Here is an 18,238-nt window from a genome sequence, read left to right as displayed (position 1 = left end):
ACCTTGGTGATAGCTAACAGCTCTCTAATTGGACTTAAGACTTCTCAGCAAGAGCGATGTCATGCCAGGTACTGGAGACCTACCTAGCTACTCAGTGAAGCTATGATTATTAGAGTGGAACCTATAATGTACTAATTGTAGTAATTACTAAAATCTCCGATTAACTAAACCAACACAATCCCTACCAACTTTCTTTACCTTTTGTCCTTTAAGCACCGATAAGCGTATTCTTCACCTCTCAAGAAGAAAACTTTTGCAACACATAGAAACCATTGTAGAAAATTACAATCAACCAAGAACGCAGAGATGTGGATCCCAGGCTCAGTGGTTAAATCTTTAAACCACCCCCACACACAAGGCTCAGGTAACATTGTAGAAGATTGTATGAGCCACGGGCTCAGAGAGTTTGCTGTCAGATTGTGTCTTCTAGTAATATCAAAAGCTACATCTATAAAGTCTTACCAACAGCACTGCCCAAATGTGAGCTGAACAAGGACAACACCAACAGGGGTGTTAAACTCTATGAGCAAAAGCCCATGAGGCCTTGACCGTACACAACTAGCTACAGGCAACCGAGAAAAGCCGAGAGCAAGAAAGGCGGTCCTCACTAGGGAAAACCACACTAATTGGTTGTCCAGTACCAAATGGTCAACCCTGAAAATATACATACAAGTGATAGTATATGGACTGAACAGGTTTTATTTAGGAGCATATATTCATGCACATATATGTATACAATAGCAATTAGTTAAAAAAAGAAGTCATAAATTTGAAGGAGAATGTAGAGGGGTATATAGGTGGGTTTCGAGGAAAGAAAGGGAAGGAGTGGGGGATGTTGTAGTTATATTAAATCTCAAAAAATGTTAATATACCATAGCTCAGTGTGTTTTAGAAAGTCTTAACTAGAATTACAGATAAAAATATGGGACCTAACAACTGTTTAACACTGTAACAATAAAGATTTCCCTAATTCCCAGGACAGATGGGAAAATTAATTGAGATTAAAAAATATCTATTGAAAGAGTAGATAGGTGGTGAATAAGGAAGCCGGGAGCGGCCCTGCCTCTCCTTTTCTCCGGCGGCCGGGAAGATGGCGGACATTCAGACGGAGCGTGCTTACCAAAAGCAGCCTACGATCTTTCAAAACAAGAAGCGGGTTCTGCTGGGAGAAACCGGCAAAGAAAAACTCCCTCGGTACTACAAAAATATCGGTCTAGGCTTCAAGACACCCAAAGAGGCCATCGAGGGCACCTACATAGACAAGAAATGCCCCTTCACTGGTAACGTCTCCATCCGAGGTCGGATCCTGTCTGGTGTCGTGACGAAGATGAAGATGCAGAGGACCATCGTCATCCGCCGGGACTATCTCCATTACATCCGAAAGTACAATCGCTTTGAGAAGCGTCACAAGAACATGTCTGTGCACCTGTCCCCCTGTTTCAGGGATGTACAGATCGGAGACATTGTCACAGTTGGAGAGTGCAGGCCCCTGAGCAAGACTGTGCGATTCAATGTGCTCAAGGTCACCAAGGCTGCTGGCACCAAGAAGCAGTTTCAGAAGTTCTAAGGGGACTCTGGCCAATGCCTTAGAACAAATAAAGTTATTTTCCAACGTAAAAAAAAAAAAAAAAAAAAAGAAAGAGTAGATAGAGGATATCTGAAGAGGCTGGAATTCTTTTCCTTTGGGCTCTCGCCATTTTATGTAAACTGGCTATCTGAGATCACACACTTCAACAACGACTTATATTTCTGGGTCTATTGTATACCACTGTTCATCTAGACACTTTCTTAGTTTGGAATGTCTCACATTTTTGCCTTTGACTTTAACAGTCATATAACTGTTACTGCTTTTGAACTCTATAAAATTTGTTTCAGGAAAAAAAATCAAAGACCAAAGCCTTTTAATATTTAATAATAATTAGCTGCTTTCCCAAGTAACAGAATAAAATAATGATTTTAAAACATCACTAAAATAGCTCATATCCCAATTTACCAGCTAAAATTAATAACAGAATTAAATATAAAAATTCCCATGGTTTAGATCTAGGTTTGACCAAAAATAAATATTGTTCTTCAATTTTCTCATAAGGAGAACTTATTCTGCATTTAATATAGAACATATTAATGATCTCTGTACTTATCCCAGGGACAAAACAATGATTTTTGAAGGATGGCATTATTTGATGGAAACTTCTGTATTGGTAATACATAGTACACCTGATATAATAAAAATGTCCTCCTTTAGATGATGTAGCAAGGTCACAGTTTTCCTTTGGACAGATAGTCAGCAGCCTTGGTAGACTTGGATACAATAGCTAAATAGGATAACTGATGCTCGACTCAAAGCACAGAAACATTTGCTCAGCAATCTTTATCGATCCTTAGAGGAACTCTGATATTGTCGAAAATCCCCTCCAGGAAATAATTCCCTGAAAGGGACATCATTCAGATCATTCCTGAGTCTTAGAACCAAGCCTGATGAACACAGAAGCAGGGCAGTGTAACGTGATACTGAAGAACATGGCACCAGTTTTCGTTTTCATCTCGTGGAGAAAGACCAGCACCGCGTGCTCAAAGAAGCAGATGGCAAGAATTCGAGGTCAGCCTGGGTGTGATGTCTGTTCCATACACTGTCCGTACAGAAGCATCTGCAGGGAGCCACGGGTCACCCAAGATAATCAGGATTAGGCATAAGAGGCTTTGGTTCTTTGCGTCTATTGTGTGACTTCAGAGAAGCCCCCCTGACAACTTGTTTATGAAGCAGATTGACTCCTGGATGGGCCTTTCAAGCACCATGCTCTCCAAATTCCCCGTGTGACCTGGAAGATAAAGCCATAGCGGTCAAACCTTTAACAATGCTGAATCTTCACCCCCAGGACGTGGCCTAATTGCAGGAACACGTGGAGCTGGAGTCAGGAAATAATCATTGGCAGCTGAATAGCCGCCATCTGCAGATGTGTGCTGTCTACAAGTCCCTCTCTGGCTGCACTGGCTGTCAGTACAGACCTCGGAAGATCTCAAATAGAAGTAAATTAGCCAATCTCAGGGAAGAGAGCAGCTACTAGTATACACAAAATGGGAGAGCTACTCAATTTTGCATGAGATTCCCAGCAGACATAGACTTTGATGAGCTCCTGCTGTGAGCTTGTCCTTCTCTCAGACCTCGGGAATGGGAAGACTGTACACCTGTAAGTCCTTATCAGTGCTATTTCCAGGCCCCATCCTGTGCTGCCCCATTCATGCCAACTCTCTCTCTCTCTCTCTCTCTCTCTCTCTCTCTCTCTCTCTCTCTCTCTCTCTCTCTCTCTCTCTCTCTCTCTCTCTCTCCTTGTCCTGAAGTGAACTTGCCCTGCTTTTATTAAGTAAAAATGAATCCTGAAATCAGCTCTTGTCACTTCACCATGTGGAAGAGATGACAGAAGAATCATTTTGTTTTAATGAAACATGCCGAGTCTGATTGAGTGTCTCAGTTTTACCTCATATCTCATTTGCAGCTTCCATATACTAAGGATGCGGTCAGGGAAGGCTTTCTTGAGAAGCTCAGTCCTAGAGCCCTTTTCTCAAATTTCAACATATTTCTGACAGCAAACCCTATGTGGGAAGAAATTTTTGCTCAGAATGAGCTCAGAATGGAGGGCACTTGTTTCAGAGTCTACCCTGTGAAAAGAGTTAGCAATGATACCATCCAATAACTGTTTACTAAATACTTCACAGAAGAACTTCTAACTAAGGGAGAAAGAACATAAACTTGTTTGGAGTTCACATATGGAGACAGGGCATATTTGTCACACCCCTTTATGTTATTTACATTATTGCATTTTATTGATTGATGTGTGAGGACCTAGCCCACTTGCATACACTAGCAAGATTTTGCTGAAAGGACCCAGATATAGCTGTCTCCTGTGAGACTATACCGGGGCCTAGCAAACACAGAAGTGGATGATCACAGTCAGCTATTGGATGGATCACACGGCCCCCAATGGAGGAGCTAGAGAAATTACCCAAGGAGCTAAAGGGAACTGCAACCCTATAGGTGGAACAACAATATGAACTAACCAGTACCCCGGAGCTCTTGTCTCTAGCTGCATATGTATCAAAAGATGGCCTAGTCGGCCATCACTGCAAAGAGAGGCCCATTGGACTTGCAAACTTTATATGCCCCAGTACAGGGGAACCCCAGGGCCAAAAAGGGGGAGTGGGTGGGTAGGGGATTGGGAGGGTGGGTATGGGGGACTTTTGGGATAGCATTGAAAATGTAAACGAGGAAAATACCTAATAAAAAAAATAAATTATAAAAAAAAGAAAGAAGAAGAAGACTGAGAAAGTCACGGGGAGTAAGACAACAAGCAGCATTCCTCCATGGCTTCTGCTTCAAGTTCTGACTCTAGGTTCCTGCCTTGAGTTCCTGCCCTGGTTTCCCTCAGTCATGGAGTGTGACTCGGAAGTTTAAAATGAGCTAAAACCTTGCCTCCTTCCAGAAGTTGCTTCTGATCAGTGTTTTATCACAGCAGTAGAAAACCTAAGATAGCAATGTTGCGTTGCTATCTTCACGTTGTTCCTCTGTATTCTATTTACTCCAAATAAAGCCTTAAGTACTTTGTAGTCCAGAATGCCAAAAAAAAATCTCTCCCTATGAGATGAGATGGGAATTATTCTGAAAGTGCAGTTTGAATGGACTCCTCCATTATGACCTCAGTGGGAGTCTTGGCACCTGTGTGAACTAAGATCAAGGATGTCATGCAGAATGTAGGGTGTGTCAGAAAGGAAGGAAGGAAGGAAGGAAGGAAGGAAGGAAGGAAGGAAGGAAGGAAGGGGGAGAGAGTGGGGAAAGGGGACACAGAAGAAAGTGGTGAAGACAGAGCCCTATAAGAAACATACTGAGTTTAAATGCCAGCAGGGTAATTAGCAGCCAAGGATGGCCAATGTCACAGAGCTCATTAGAGCTCTGGAACACTATAAAAATCCTCTATGCACAGGAGGGTCTCTTCCTCACCAGAGGGTGCTGGGACAGTCATTCATTCTTGTATAGTTATACAACATATAGGAAGGGGCGCATGAGGGTGAGATGCATATCATAAAAGATGGCTTTTTGATCCAAGCTACTTAGAATCGTTTATAAAAAATGTTGTAGCAGAAAGGAGTTGTTTTTGCATGGTATTGTTTAAATTATCTGTTTAGACTGGGGTATTTTTCTTCTTTGCAGGGAACTGAAGTAACGAAGATGAACATACTCTTTGAGAGTAAACAATTCATCAGAAGGTAGCCTCTGTAAAGCCGGTATCCCAGCACATGGGGACAGGTGGATTTGGCCCTTCATAGAGTGTAGATTATTAGAGTTGACAAGTCTGAATATCTAAGCATGTGCCCTCAGTCTCTGGTACCTGTATTACTCTTAGGCTGGGTGATGGGTCTATGGAGGCAACCTTTGCGGACCACGGCTTCTCATCTATTCATAGGAATCTACTCTACTGGAACCTGGAGTTAGCCACTAACGAACATGAGTATTGTCTTGGGGACTGGTTCTAATGCTTTGAGTTAACCAAGAAACCTCATGTCCAAATGCTAAAGGTCCTTGTCCTTAATTGGTTTTGGATCAATCAATAAAGAACCAATGGCTAATGACTGGGCAGAGAGAGAAGGGCAGGACTTTTAGAGTCCACGGGCTAAGAACTGGGAGAAAGGAAAAGGGAGAATCATGATGATTCAGAGGGACATGGATCAGACTTAGAGCTGCAGATGGAAAATCATCCGAAATGTAGGTAAGTAGGATGTCGCCCTCGGAAGGGCTGTCCAGAAGCATCCTGGGCAGCAAAGACTAGGGAGCCTCCCAGAAGGGCCCACTGCAACAAAGATAAAATATAGAATTAGAGGGCGGTAAGCCAGGATTACAGGAGGGAAATGTGTGTGTGCTAGCTGTGGGGAGGATTAGAAGTGCCCAGCCTTTGAGCTAGCCAAGGCATTTAAAAATTAACTGGTGTGTGTGTGTGTGTGTGTGTGTGTTTCATTCTTGAATCCAGATAATGCCTGTGCTACCTGCTGGGAGCCAAAACAGTGTAGCTAAATGCTACAATAAGGAGTCTTGGATACTGTCTTTGGGTGGAAATAAATAAATCTGTACATTATGTCATCTCATTTCTTAAATTCTCTCTTCATGGTTTATTCTCTTTGTTACTGTTTCTCATCTCTTTGGTTCTTTCCTCTCTCTTAGAAATACTTTATGCCATTACAGCTTTCATTTAAAAGGTCTGCTGCTTGATGATAAATTATAAAAAGCAATGCTTCAACACACACATACACACACACACACACACACACACACACACACACTTCCTGGCATATTTTAACACAAGAAAGGGAATTCACATAAAGCCACAATTTGAATGATGTGTGCACCATTTAATTATGTAGTTTACTTACACAAGAAATAGTCATTCCATTGAAGTATAACTCACAGAAAACATCACTTTTACTTAAGCTTCATAATTGCATCTGTTCTGTGTAGTTACTAGCTAAATAAAATTCTTTAAAATCTTAACTACTTTATGAAGCTTTCCCATTTTCATCTTAACATTGGAAAAAAATCCTATAGTCTATGGGAAACTGTTGACAGATGGCTAGAATAAAACATTCCACAGTGTTCATTTCATTATGCACGATCTATTATGTGTGGCATGATTTAACCCGATACTTTTAAGACAGAAGTGTACTTTTTTTCAACAGTGAGAGTTGAATGTATAAAAACTATCAGGGCTCATGGTTCAGGCCCTTTAATGATGGAACTTTAGCACAAACTGAGGCTGGAACTTTACAGGAGTGAAATCCAAGAGGTCACAATGTTTGCTGTTTTCCTTTTCTTTTGGAATCTTTTCAAGTGACATTTTCTTGGCCTGGAAATGATCCATGTACATTTATCTCTGCGTTCCATCAACATTTTCCATACTTATTCTATCTAAGCATCTCATTTTGAATGTTTTGACCAACTGTGACTTGACTACATCCTGTTTTACAAACTTCCCAATTGTATGTCTGTGCATATGTATACATATGTGTGTGTGTGTGTGTGTGTGTGTGTGTGTGTGTGCACGGACACATTAAAGTTAATGCAAAGCAACATTGTTTTTAATCTCACAGTATTATTCATTCTACACAAGTGAAGAGATGATAAAAATGAAATGCTAATGAACAAAGTGGACATTATAAAGGCACATTATGAATATTAAACAAAGCTACCAAAAACAGAGGCTAAAATGACCACACTTAAAGGAGAATGCACACAGTCATCTACAAGAATTGCTTTGCTTCGGGTACAACATGTAATGGGCCCTAACTTCCAGGCCTACAATTAAGAGATATCCATATCCACTCAGGTTTTCCACGGCACCAGGGACCTGAGCCAGGGATTCAATGCATACTAAGAGAGTGCTCTACCAGCTGTGCTCCAGTCCCTTCACCGTAATTTCTAAATCAGCTTGCACTGAGATCACAGAAGTGAATTCAAAGCTAGATGTCAATTGCTTAGCTCCTGAACATGCTCTTGTACACAAACACCATCTGTCAGGATGAGGGTACAGTTATGACTCAAGGTGGGGAGAGGTCTATCATTGCAAACAAACTAACAAAAACAAAACAAAACAAAACAAAAACAAAAAAGAAAGTACAAGAAAAATATAAGAAAAAAATATACCGGAAGCAACCCTGGGGCTGGAGAGATGGCTCACTGCTAAGAGCACTGACTGCTTTATCTAAGAACCAGAGTTCAGACCCCAGCACCCACATTGAGAAACTCACATAGACCTGTAATTCCAGCTCCAAGAGATCCAATGATGCCCTCTGGCTTCTGTGAACAGCACCCCTCCCCCCACATACACACAAACACACAACACATACATATAGAGAGTATATCATTTTTAAAGCAACATTGCTGGGTATATGTCACACAGAGCTCTTGTTTGAAGCCGTATTTGGAGACAAAAAGAAAAGCCTGAATTTTCTTGTATTGTAATTGCTAAATTGGGGTTCTCGGCCTATTTCAGGATGGGTGTGTTTCTTTCAATAGGGCTATATAACCTGGCGTTACTGCTTAGGTTTCTGGACCATAGGATATATTTCACTGGTTCACATACAAATGTCACTATACTTGGTAACTTAGTTTATCTTCTCCCAAAAGCTCTTGCCTGCACTTTGACCTTCAAGTTCATTAACATTCACATAGATGTGTTACTTTAATTCATGGTCCTTCCTATCTCACAAACATTGACTCTTTAGTCAGGGTCTGTCTGACTCAGCCAGATTAACAGGGACTTTTCTGGACAAGCAAGAACATTTATCCTACAACATACCAACTAAATGAGACACAAGCACTCAGAGAGCCCCGTCCAATTTCCACCTTCCACATACTGTATAATTGAACTGATGGAAAGTGTTGGGTGAATTTCACTATCCATTGAATGTTAGCCATTTTTGTTCATTAATGTAAGGAAACATTGTTAGGAAAAATTTTTTTTGTAGAATGTGCCAAGAATGTCTATTTCTTTTAGGAATCACTTGCTCATTTTCAGATCCCCTTTGCCAGGCATTCATTGCCCCTGGAAGTAGAATAAGGATGCACCATTCTGACATGCACAAGAAGAAATAAATAGGTCAGCCTGTGACATTCCTGTGAATGGCAGAGCTATGGTTTACTCAGTGGTCTCTACCCTGTGCTGAGTTTAAACTTTTCTAACGCCATGGGCCTTAAATGTATTTGGCTCTATCTCTACATAAGTGATATGTATTTTCCTGCCCTTGGTTTCTACATTGAATCATTTGCTAAGTAAACATGTGAACAATAAGGCTTCTGCCTAGATTATAGCTGTGTGGTTAGGACTGCATTTCCCCACTGCCATCCCTCTGTCTGTTCAGTGTCTTCGGGAGAATGAGCAGAGATTGCTGCTTCATCTCTGCTCTTTCTACCCCTTCCATATCCTGGTTTCCTTCTATAGTTACTCTCTTAGTTTGGGTTTCCATTGCTGTGAGAGACACCAAGATCAAGGCAACTCTTGTAAAGGCAAGCATTTAATTGAGGCTGGCTTACAGTTTCAGAGGTTTAGTTCATTATCATCATGGCAGAAAGCATGACAGCATGGTGGAGGAACCGAGAATTCTACATCTTGATCCAAAGGCAGCCCAGGAGGAGACTCTCTTTGGCACTGGATGCAGCCTGAGCATAGGAGACCTCAAAGGCCACCTACAAAGTGACACACTTCCTTCAAGAAAGCCACACCTCCTTCAATAAGACCACACTTCTAAATAGTGCCATTTCCTATGGGCAAGGATTGAAACACATGAATCTATGGGGGTCAAACCTATTCAAACCACCACAGTTACCATGATTTCTTTCTTGTAACACTCTCAAATCCATGTGTATACAGCACTTTTAGTGCTTTTTAAAGGACATTTCATGAGCCACTAAGATTTCATGGAACACTAATAAATGCTTCATAAAATTTTCAAAAACTGTTAGTAAATCACTTTTACAAAAGCTGGAGAGTTGAATGAAGATGCTGAAAGCCCTGAGAAGTAATAGGCAGCTTTACCAAAATTATTTGACATAAGAATCTCTCTGTTTTAGTTATATTGAAAGTCTAGGGTTCAGAGTTCACAGTTTTGGGAAAATGCTAATAGCATCTTATCCAGTTGCTAGTTTGACAGTTCTTGGGTCTCTTGGGGAACAGCTATGCTTTCCCACATTGTAACACATCTTAAACACTGGATTCACCAGACATTATAGTAAATTAAATTACAGTTTTGATCCCTTTGCGACTTTCTTCTCTGTAGTCTTTAAACACAAATACATACATTTAGAAAGAAAATATTTTATGTTAGCTTAGCAAATATACAATAATAGAATAACATCATATTAAATAATATTAATGTTTACAGAAAACTACCTCAGAATGGCTTAATGTTTCCAGAAATGGAATGTAGAGACAGACAGAGTTGAATTTGGCCTTTTAAACCAACCATTTAGAAGGTGTGTGCTTTATCTAAGTCAGAGGTGGTGGTGGGGTCATCTTACAGTGGAAATGATGCTTTCAACTTTGTTGACTTTTGAGAGGGTTAAAGATAGACAGGCTATAGGATAGCTGGATAGAATGGAGTCTTATGAAATGTAGTTGAGGTGAGCAAACTCTTTTCTAGTTTTACTATATAGTAAGTTTTTCTATCTTTGCTCTCTTCCTCCCCCCTTTTTTAAATAGAGCTTCTGAATTAGGACTGACAGTGCCTTACCTACCTTTTAAGGAGTCCTTCGTAGAGCCTTTACAGGCTTATGTGCTCTGGGTTCTGTATGTTTTGGATGCTGCTTGTTCATGCATACACACTCTTCTTCCAGAATAGCTGCTGCCAGGCTGCAGGAAGCAACTTGGGACATCTGAATGTCCTACTTGTGTTGCTGACCTAGGGTGACATAGACAACACAAGGCCCATGGGGCTGTGGAACAGTTTCCATGTGAATATTTACACTTCAAAGCTCCTTATATGCAGACACTGGACTTCTTGTGACTCTAGTTTTCCCTGCTGCCCTTGGTACGTGCCCCACCCACTTCCCCGCACTCTTGTTGAATACCTGGGTATCCTTACAGATTTTCTCCAAGGCCTGAGTCCTCATGTCAGAGTTTCCTTCACTCAGTCAGAACCTGAGATTGCACCTACTTTTCTCCAACTGATTATCATCACTGTTTCCATTAGAAATGAGTAATTATTTAGTAACTGACTCTGCTACAGGCCTTCTGCCAGCTTTCAGGACTCCCAGTGTCTCCTCTGAAACACCTACCGCTTTCAGCTCCTGAGAGATTCCAGCTCTACATTTACTGACAGTGCAGATCCATGATTCGCTTTTCCTGCTCCTTAAAAACCCTTGGTATATCAAATATTCAAATTCTTGTTTCCGTATCACTCAGAAACAGTGTTTTTGCACAGGGGCTGCGTGTTGATCATACAGCCCAGTTTCTGCATGACTGACATGGTGCGCTTTGCTGAAGGGCTGGTTCAGAGGAGCTTTCCCTACGAGATGAGATGCCAAGTGACTCTCCATTCTGGTCATCTCTGAAGATAGCATAATTTGAAAATGGTTCCTATAGAACAGCATTCAAACACTGAAGGGAATTATGTGAAGTCTGTTACTGCCGAAGTGTCACCTCCGATTGCCAATTCACATACTGAGATAAAAACGAACCACAAATTTATCTACTCAGCTAACACTGGATTATTGGACAGTTCGTACATATAAACTATAGTTTTGGGTTTTAATAGTAGTTTAAGTAAGTCCTAATTGGGGAGATAAGTTAGATGTAGGCATATTTAGTTTCCCTTAGATTCTAATATTTCCAGGGGCGATGTCAGGGAATGAATAAAGAAGAGAGCCAGATGTCTCAACTTCTTGGAGAGTCTCTGGTAATCCAAGGGTCTGACACATCAATCTGCATTCGTTTGACCGTAATGGTTGGAACTGTCCCTTGGGGAGCTGGAGTCAGTTTTCTGGTCTGGCAATACTCTAGTATTTTCCAATATTCTAGCCAGCATATTAGCAGCTGAAGGACCACATCCAAGGCTCGGTGTCTAGAGCCTGGACTGAGACTCCTTCTCTTAGGACTTTATTCTCAGTGCCCTTGTGTTGCTGTTTTAAAGTGCTCCATCATATAGAACTTTCCACTGCTCATGAAAACACTAAAACAAAGAACAAACAAATAAACAACAGTGAAACAAGCTTCCTATTGGATAAAGATAAAGTAATTATTATAATTGCCATTGTCAGAAGAGAAATGTTTCATTCATGCTTGCTGTGGTATTATCTCCCCAAAGAGAAGTCTATATTGCCAATGATACTATAAATGAATGGAAGCAGTGAATGAATAAATTCTTTAGTTTAAGAAATAAAGTTGGAAATGTCAGTACATGCCAATCATCCCAGCACTCAAAAGACCAAGATGGGAGACTAAGAGTTCAAAGCCAACAGCCTGGGATACATAAAACAGGAGAAAGGAGAAAGGCGGGGGGTGTGGGAAAGGGGGAAGAGAGATAGACAGACACAGACAGAAAATTGTTAGATCCTGGGCAGGGCATGGTGGTTCATGCCTTCAAACTCATCATTCAAAGGAGGGAAGGCAGGTTGTTCTCTGAACTTCAGGCCAGCCTGGTCTACAAACCAAGTTCCAGGGAAGCCAGGACTACACAGAGAAATCCTATCTTGGAAGAAATTAAAGGGAGAAAAAAAAGAGTAAGAAAGGAAGGAAGAGAAAGAAAAAAGAAAAGAATGAAAAATTGAAAGAAAAAAGAAAGAAAGAAAGAAAGAAAGAAAGAAAGAAAGAAAGAAAGAAAGAAAGAAGGAAGGAAGGAAGGAAGGAAGGAAGGAAGGAAGGAAGGAAGGAAGGAAGGAAGGGAGATCTCTATAAACATTTCTTAAGCAATGGACCTTAGCTATCTAGAAGGAAAATTTTAATTTACAGATATAGTAAGACAATCAACTCTGGGCGTCTGACCTTTAGGTCTACTGCTTCCTCTATTGTATCCGCATTATCTATAGGGTTATCTTACTATGACTTACCAAATTCTTTGCGCCTCTGTTATGCCTGAGGGTCTTCAAGTCCCTACATCACTAAAAGTGTGCTTACTTTTTCTTCCTATTAACTGTGTGTATATTGGCTCATTGGAACAAGAACACATTGTCAATTTCCTTTTTCAAATGTTCTACACTGGGCAAGAAACAAACTTAATGGCTGTTCAGTGAATATCATGAATGAGTGGATTGCTGGTGGTCTGAACTGAGTTTATATCACAAAATTTTGGCAAAAGGGGCTAGGCAGATGTATGTATGGCATACATCACTTTTAGACCCAAGAACCTGAAGCCCTACACTTGCCAGGCTGTTACTTGAACCTAGTGTTTCTGTTTCTAATTTATTTATTCCAATTAGCTGATAAGCTCCCAAAAGATCAAGTTCAGAGTGCAAGGAGACTATTGAAGAAAGGAGGACTGTTCTTGGCAAGTTCTTAGGAAAGGCCTTTTCTTGGTGATGATTATCATTCCTGGGTATCTACTTGCAAGATGAGGGATTTCACTGACAGAACAGTCAGTGGCTTGAGAAAGGCAGAGGGTGTGTGCTTCACGCTTGTCTCCCACAACTCAGACAGTGGCTTGCAGGCAGGGATTAGCCAGAGAACAGTCCTTTGTGAACATGCAGAGGGGTCAATAAGTACATGATTATAAATTAGCTTGGCGGGCTACTGTGGTCATTAGCTGGGTCGAGTGTTCCTATTTCATATAATTGTTTGCTGTACCTGAATTAATTTGAGTGTTTAAATCCCGCATATTAATTCTGTGCTGCAGGATGTAAAGCTTTGGACTAATCCCTTTAATACTCTTTAGTATAAACACCTTAATCAAGCAACAGCTTTATAATTAGTTCTACTTACAGGCTGGATATAATTTACTAGTTTTACAGCTCATAAGTTACCGCAACTTTTAAATCATAGTAATTATGCCTTGGAAGGCAAGCGCAAATAGACTTCCTGGTTTATTCCAAGAATAAAACCAAGACGGTCAAAATCAAGAGATTAATAAAATCCAGGCTATGGATACACTTTATATTTTTATGGAAGCTCAGGATCTTATATCCTTAGAATTTAATCACCAGATAAAGGTAGGCTGTCGAGCTAAGCAGGTGATTTTTTTTCCCTTTAAAATGATGTACAGTTCTCTACATATTACATATTTCTTTGGTTGGCTGCAGAAACTGCTGACGTGATTTAATTTTATCGCAGCGGCGAGCGTTTTGACAATATCCCTCTCTCTCGTGTACTTAACCTAGTCAGTAAATAATGGTTTAGCTACTCAAGGTGTGCTGATCCATTTTACTTTCTATCTATTTTTTCCCTGAGGATTTTAGAGTGTAAATCATCTCTGACGTTAAGAACATTTGTATGGCCAGGCTGTATGTATTAGAGAGTGGCACTTTAAATGAAATCTTAAATAGGCAGTTAAATTAAATTTATTAAAAGAGTTATATGCATTAATTAAAATAAAATTAATTATTTAAAAACACTTATTTCAGGGTGGGGAATATTATAAAAGATAAGAATTGCCTAAATTGCCACCAAGCTTTGATTAATATTCATTATTATTGGCTATCTACTATAAATATATACTTAGTACTTTCATACAGTTTATAAGAACATTTAGTTCAGGGTCCAGTGCATGCTTAGTGCATAGATACTTTTTCTAAGAAAAGTTCAGTAAAAATAGGACAGATCATCTGGATTTCAATCACACAATGTGTAAGTATATGAAGCAACACATATCTATAGATATAATTTTATGAAATACTCTCTACGGACTTGGGTATCGATATGTAAATATAAATGACCATATTTAGTCGTATTGAAACACAGACAACTGTTAGAAATGTGCTTTGTCCATTCCCACAAAGGTATTGATTACCTTGAGGCTGAAACATAGTGAATCAGTGCTGATAACTGGTTTGTAGGCTCAGGTGGAGGCTCTTTACAAAAATCACATCTGAGGATCCTCCAAAACTTCACTCCCAGAACATGTGAGACACAGGAGGACAAATCCTCCAGGACAGGGCATCCACTTTCCATCCTATTCGCTGCCCCCTCCTCACATCATCCCCTCCCACAATCCTTCCCCTATACCCTCTCTCCTTTTCCTCCGTGTTGGTACCCCCGCCACCACACACACACACACATCGTATCTCTCCCACCCTGGTACTTCAAGTCTCTGCAAGGCTAGGTACTTCATCTCCCATTGAGGCCAGACAGGGCAGCCCAGCTAGAAGAACATATCTCATATACAGGCAACAGCTTTGGGGATAGCCCCCGCTCCGCTACATTTGTTCAGGACCCACATGAAGGTCAAGCTGCACATATGCTACATATGTACAGGGGAACCTATGTTCAGCCCACGTGTGTTCTTTAGTTGATGGTTCAGATTCTGAGAGTCTCAAGGGTCCAGGTTAGTTGACTCTGTTGGTCTTCCTGTGGAGTGTAGACCCTTTAGTTTAAACAACCATGCCACAGTCAGACCTTAAGCTCTGAAGGGCCCAGAAAGCGCCAAACTAGCGGGGGCTCTTGGTGCAAGCTGTAAACCCAGCTCCTCAGGAGGCTGAGGTAGGAGGATGACAATTACAGAGCCTGCCTGGGTGGCTTAGTGAGATTTTAGCTCATTATTAAAAGTGATAAAAAGGCTCTGGGGGCAGTACTAGGTGGTAATGCACTGAATACAGATGTGAAGTATAGTCTTTGACTTAGCTATGGTTTCTATTTCTGTGAAGAGACCATGATCACAGGTACTTTTATAAAAGAATACATTCAATTGGAGCTGACTTACAGGTCCATTATCACCATAGTGGGCAATATGGCAGCATGCAGGTAGACATGGTACTGGAGAAGGAGGAGAGAGTTCTAGATTGGAATCAGCAGGCATCAGGAAGAGAGAGTGACACTGGGCCTGGCATGAGCATCTAAAACTTCAAAGCCTACCCTCGGTGACACTCTTACTCTAACAAGGCCCACAAGACCAATAATGCCACCCACTATGAGTCTACTGAGGCCATTTTCAGTCAAATCACTGAAGCCTCATAGGAGGTCAATCAAATCAGTCTGCTGAGCTCTCGAGCAGCTCTAGAGAGGTCTACTGAGCTCTCGGAGCATAGAACCACTATGTTGCAGGAAGTCAGGAGTCCATTATTAGTTGCTAAAAATGTCAACAGTCAAGTAATTTCCTTTGGAATAAGAGGATCGAACTGTGATGGCCCTTATCCCACTGCTTTGACAGATGTAATGTTTTGAACTGAAGCCACTGGAGAATCAGATGCAGTCAACGCAGCACTCCTCAGACTAAAGTAGAAACTCCTGAAAAAGTATTGTAAACCTCTTCACTGAAGAGTTTCTGACCACAACAAAAGAAGAAAGTCAGCCCCAAGATGAGTTTGCACCAACAAGCCGAGCTGAGCTATCCTGGCTGCCCTTATCATTTCAGGTACTGGCTTGCTCACAGTGTAGCAACACCTATGATGCAGATGATACACATGCTTTATCATCTTTAATGTAAGTGGTATGTCTGGGTCTGGGTCAAACCACCAGTTTTTACTGTCAAGAGACATGACAATGACAACAGGAGAGTTTCATATTCGTGTAAATAAGAATTCTTGGATAGAAGCTATGATTGCAAATGGACTAATTAAAACTTTGGTGATGTTGGAAGGTTGGGTTGTCGTAGGTCCAGGGGTTGATTATCTTATCTTGGGCTAGCTTTACTCACCTCTGCGTTAGAACTAACATCTTGTGACTGATATACAAAAGACTTTTGAAATCTCAGCAGACCGGTAGTTCCCAACACCGTAAGCACAAGAACATGCATCAAATAGCATCTGAGGCCAATAGAGAGACTTCTCCCATCCAGCCGTAACTGCCTCTCTGATGTACTTACCAATATATTGTAAACTTGCCTAGATTTATGAATATGTATTTCTGCACAACTATAAAACTCCATTAAGCTGCTTCTAAGTTGGAACATAAAAATTGGGGTAACCTAAATCTGTATTTTTGGGACCATGGTCATTTAAAATGGCTCCAGAAAGAACTATCTCTTATTTCCTTGTTCGGATGCTTTATGTGAGAGTTGTGTTTTGCTCATCAACAATTATTCCCTGATTAGATGATGTGCAAGCTTTATTGTCCTTAATTTAAATGGTACACGTGGGTCTGAGTCAAAGCAGATCTCTAAGTACTCATTTCTTTACTGTCAATCAATCCCTTGTATACATGACAGTATCTGCAGCAGCACATTCACGTTTATTGCAACACCGCTCACAACAGCTACATTAGAGGAACCAGTGTAGGTTCCCTCAGAGAGACGAATGAGTAACAAAAACATGGGCCACCTACACTGTGAATGTTTTCTCAATCATAAGGAATGAAGTTATGTCAAGTGCAAGCAAAGGGAGATAGTCATATTAGATGAATTAAGTCAGCACCAGAAAGTCAAATATTCCTATACATGTAATAAATACATAGTGTCCTATCTGTGTGGATGGCATTAAGATAGAAGAGTAACTGAGGTAAAGAGAACTAATGGGAATGGAGGGAGGGGGTTAAAAGGGGAGAATAGGGGGTGTTGGGAGATGTGCTGGAAATACATTGGATGTTTATATTAAAGAGGAGGCTTAGAGTAACTAGGAGGAAAGGCAGAGTGGAGCTTGCTGTCTCTGGCTCTGGATTTTAAGAACAGAATCAATTTAATAGGCATCTAATTCGTTATACCTTTGAGGAAAAGATGTAAAAGACTAAAAGAGCCTGATTTTTCTTTTTTCTGAAGACAAAGAGAATTATTCTCTCTCAGTGGAAATATTGTGAACTGCCAATGTTGGTGGTACAATGTCTTGATACAAGGCAGCTTTTTCATGTCCCAGGGAACTCACCTCACTGAGAAGCAGGAAAAGGCTTCTTTGCCTTTTAAACGAAACCTCAGCATTAGCAGCTGTTTACTTGACATCCTCAGAGTCTGCAGTTTCATCTCCTGTTGTCTCTGCTCTCTGACTTAACTCTCCCGGTTCATCTGACATTCATTATGAGCACGTGTGCAAGGCCCTGAACTGCAGACTGAGATGAATGTGTGCAGAAGAATTTTTCTCCTTGTAAGACATCATTAAACTGGGTCTCAAAGAATTCCGCTGCATATTTTTCCTTGTCATGAGAAGAATATATAGCCTCAGAATGGAAGGGACTCACTCTAGGAAGCCCTAGCATGGCAAGTATGGCTCTGGCAGACCTTGCCTTCTCCCCAAACTGCTTCCCACCCCCTCCCACACATTGCTAAAAACCATTAGATTGCATTGCTAAAGCTAGCCACCAAGGTCTATTTCCTTATCTGGCCAATTCCTCCTTCTCTATCTCCTGCCTTTGTTCCTGTTCCCTGCCCTCTGCCACTTTGGGAGAAATAAGTCGCCTTTGTGCTGAGAACTTCGTCTCAGGTGCCTTGAGCAAACTTCCAAGGTTTCCTACAAAACTGGCCCATGCCTAACCTTACACCAGGAACCTATTCAAACTGTGGACATCTTTAGATTGATGACTGTACTCTTCCTTTCAAACTTACACACCCTCCTTCCCTGTGACCAGGCTCTACTTCAGTTTCCCTAGAGATCGTTTAAAAATAGTCTGCCCTGCTCTGAAGCCTCTTAAAT

General features: G+C 40.9%; 1 protein-coding gene and 1 long non-coding RNA gene across 2 annotated transcripts; one reads left to right on the top strand and one right to left on the bottom strand.

Moving 5' to 3' along the window:
• Positions 1-1,036: 1,036 nt before the first annotated feature.
• On the top strand, positions 1,037-1,634 carry LOC110284938 (small ribosomal subunit protein uS17). Its single transcript, XM_021150950.3, has one exon. The coding sequence runs from the start codon at positions 1,091-1,093 to the stop codon at positions 1,565-1,567; it is 477 nt and encodes a 158-aa protein (XP_021006609.1). The 5' UTR covers positions 1,037-1,090; the 3' UTR covers positions 1,568-1,634.
• A 332-nt stretch (positions 1,635-1,966) lies between these two features.
• Positions 1,967-17,815, bottom strand: LOC115029876 (uncharacterized). Its single transcript, XR_003835462.2, has 3 exons — positions 17,477-17,815; positions 10,274-10,437; positions 1,967-2,819 (listed from the first exon to the last, which is right to left on the bottom strand). It is a non-coding gene; the product is annotated as an uncharacterized LOC115029876 (long non-coding RNA).
• Between the last annotated feature and the right edge of the window lie 423 nt (positions 17,816-18,238).

The sequence above is a fragment of the Mus caroli genome, unplaced genomic scaffold, assembly GCF_978045245.1.
Source record: "Mus caroli unplaced genomic scaffold, Mus_caroli_1 scaffold_19, whole genome shotgun sequence".
Taxonomy (NCBI): Eukaryota; Metazoa; Chordata; class Mammalia; order Rodentia; family Muridae; genus Mus; species Mus caroli.
Note: the sequence above shows the minus strand (reverse complement) of the source record. Positions and strands in the feature narration are given on the sequence as shown.

Excerpts from the sequence above, each read along its gene's own strand:
- LOC110284938 (XM_021150950.3), top strand. The coding sequence starts at position 1,091 with ATGGCGGACATTCAGACGGAGCGTGCTTACCAAAAGCAGCCTACGATC.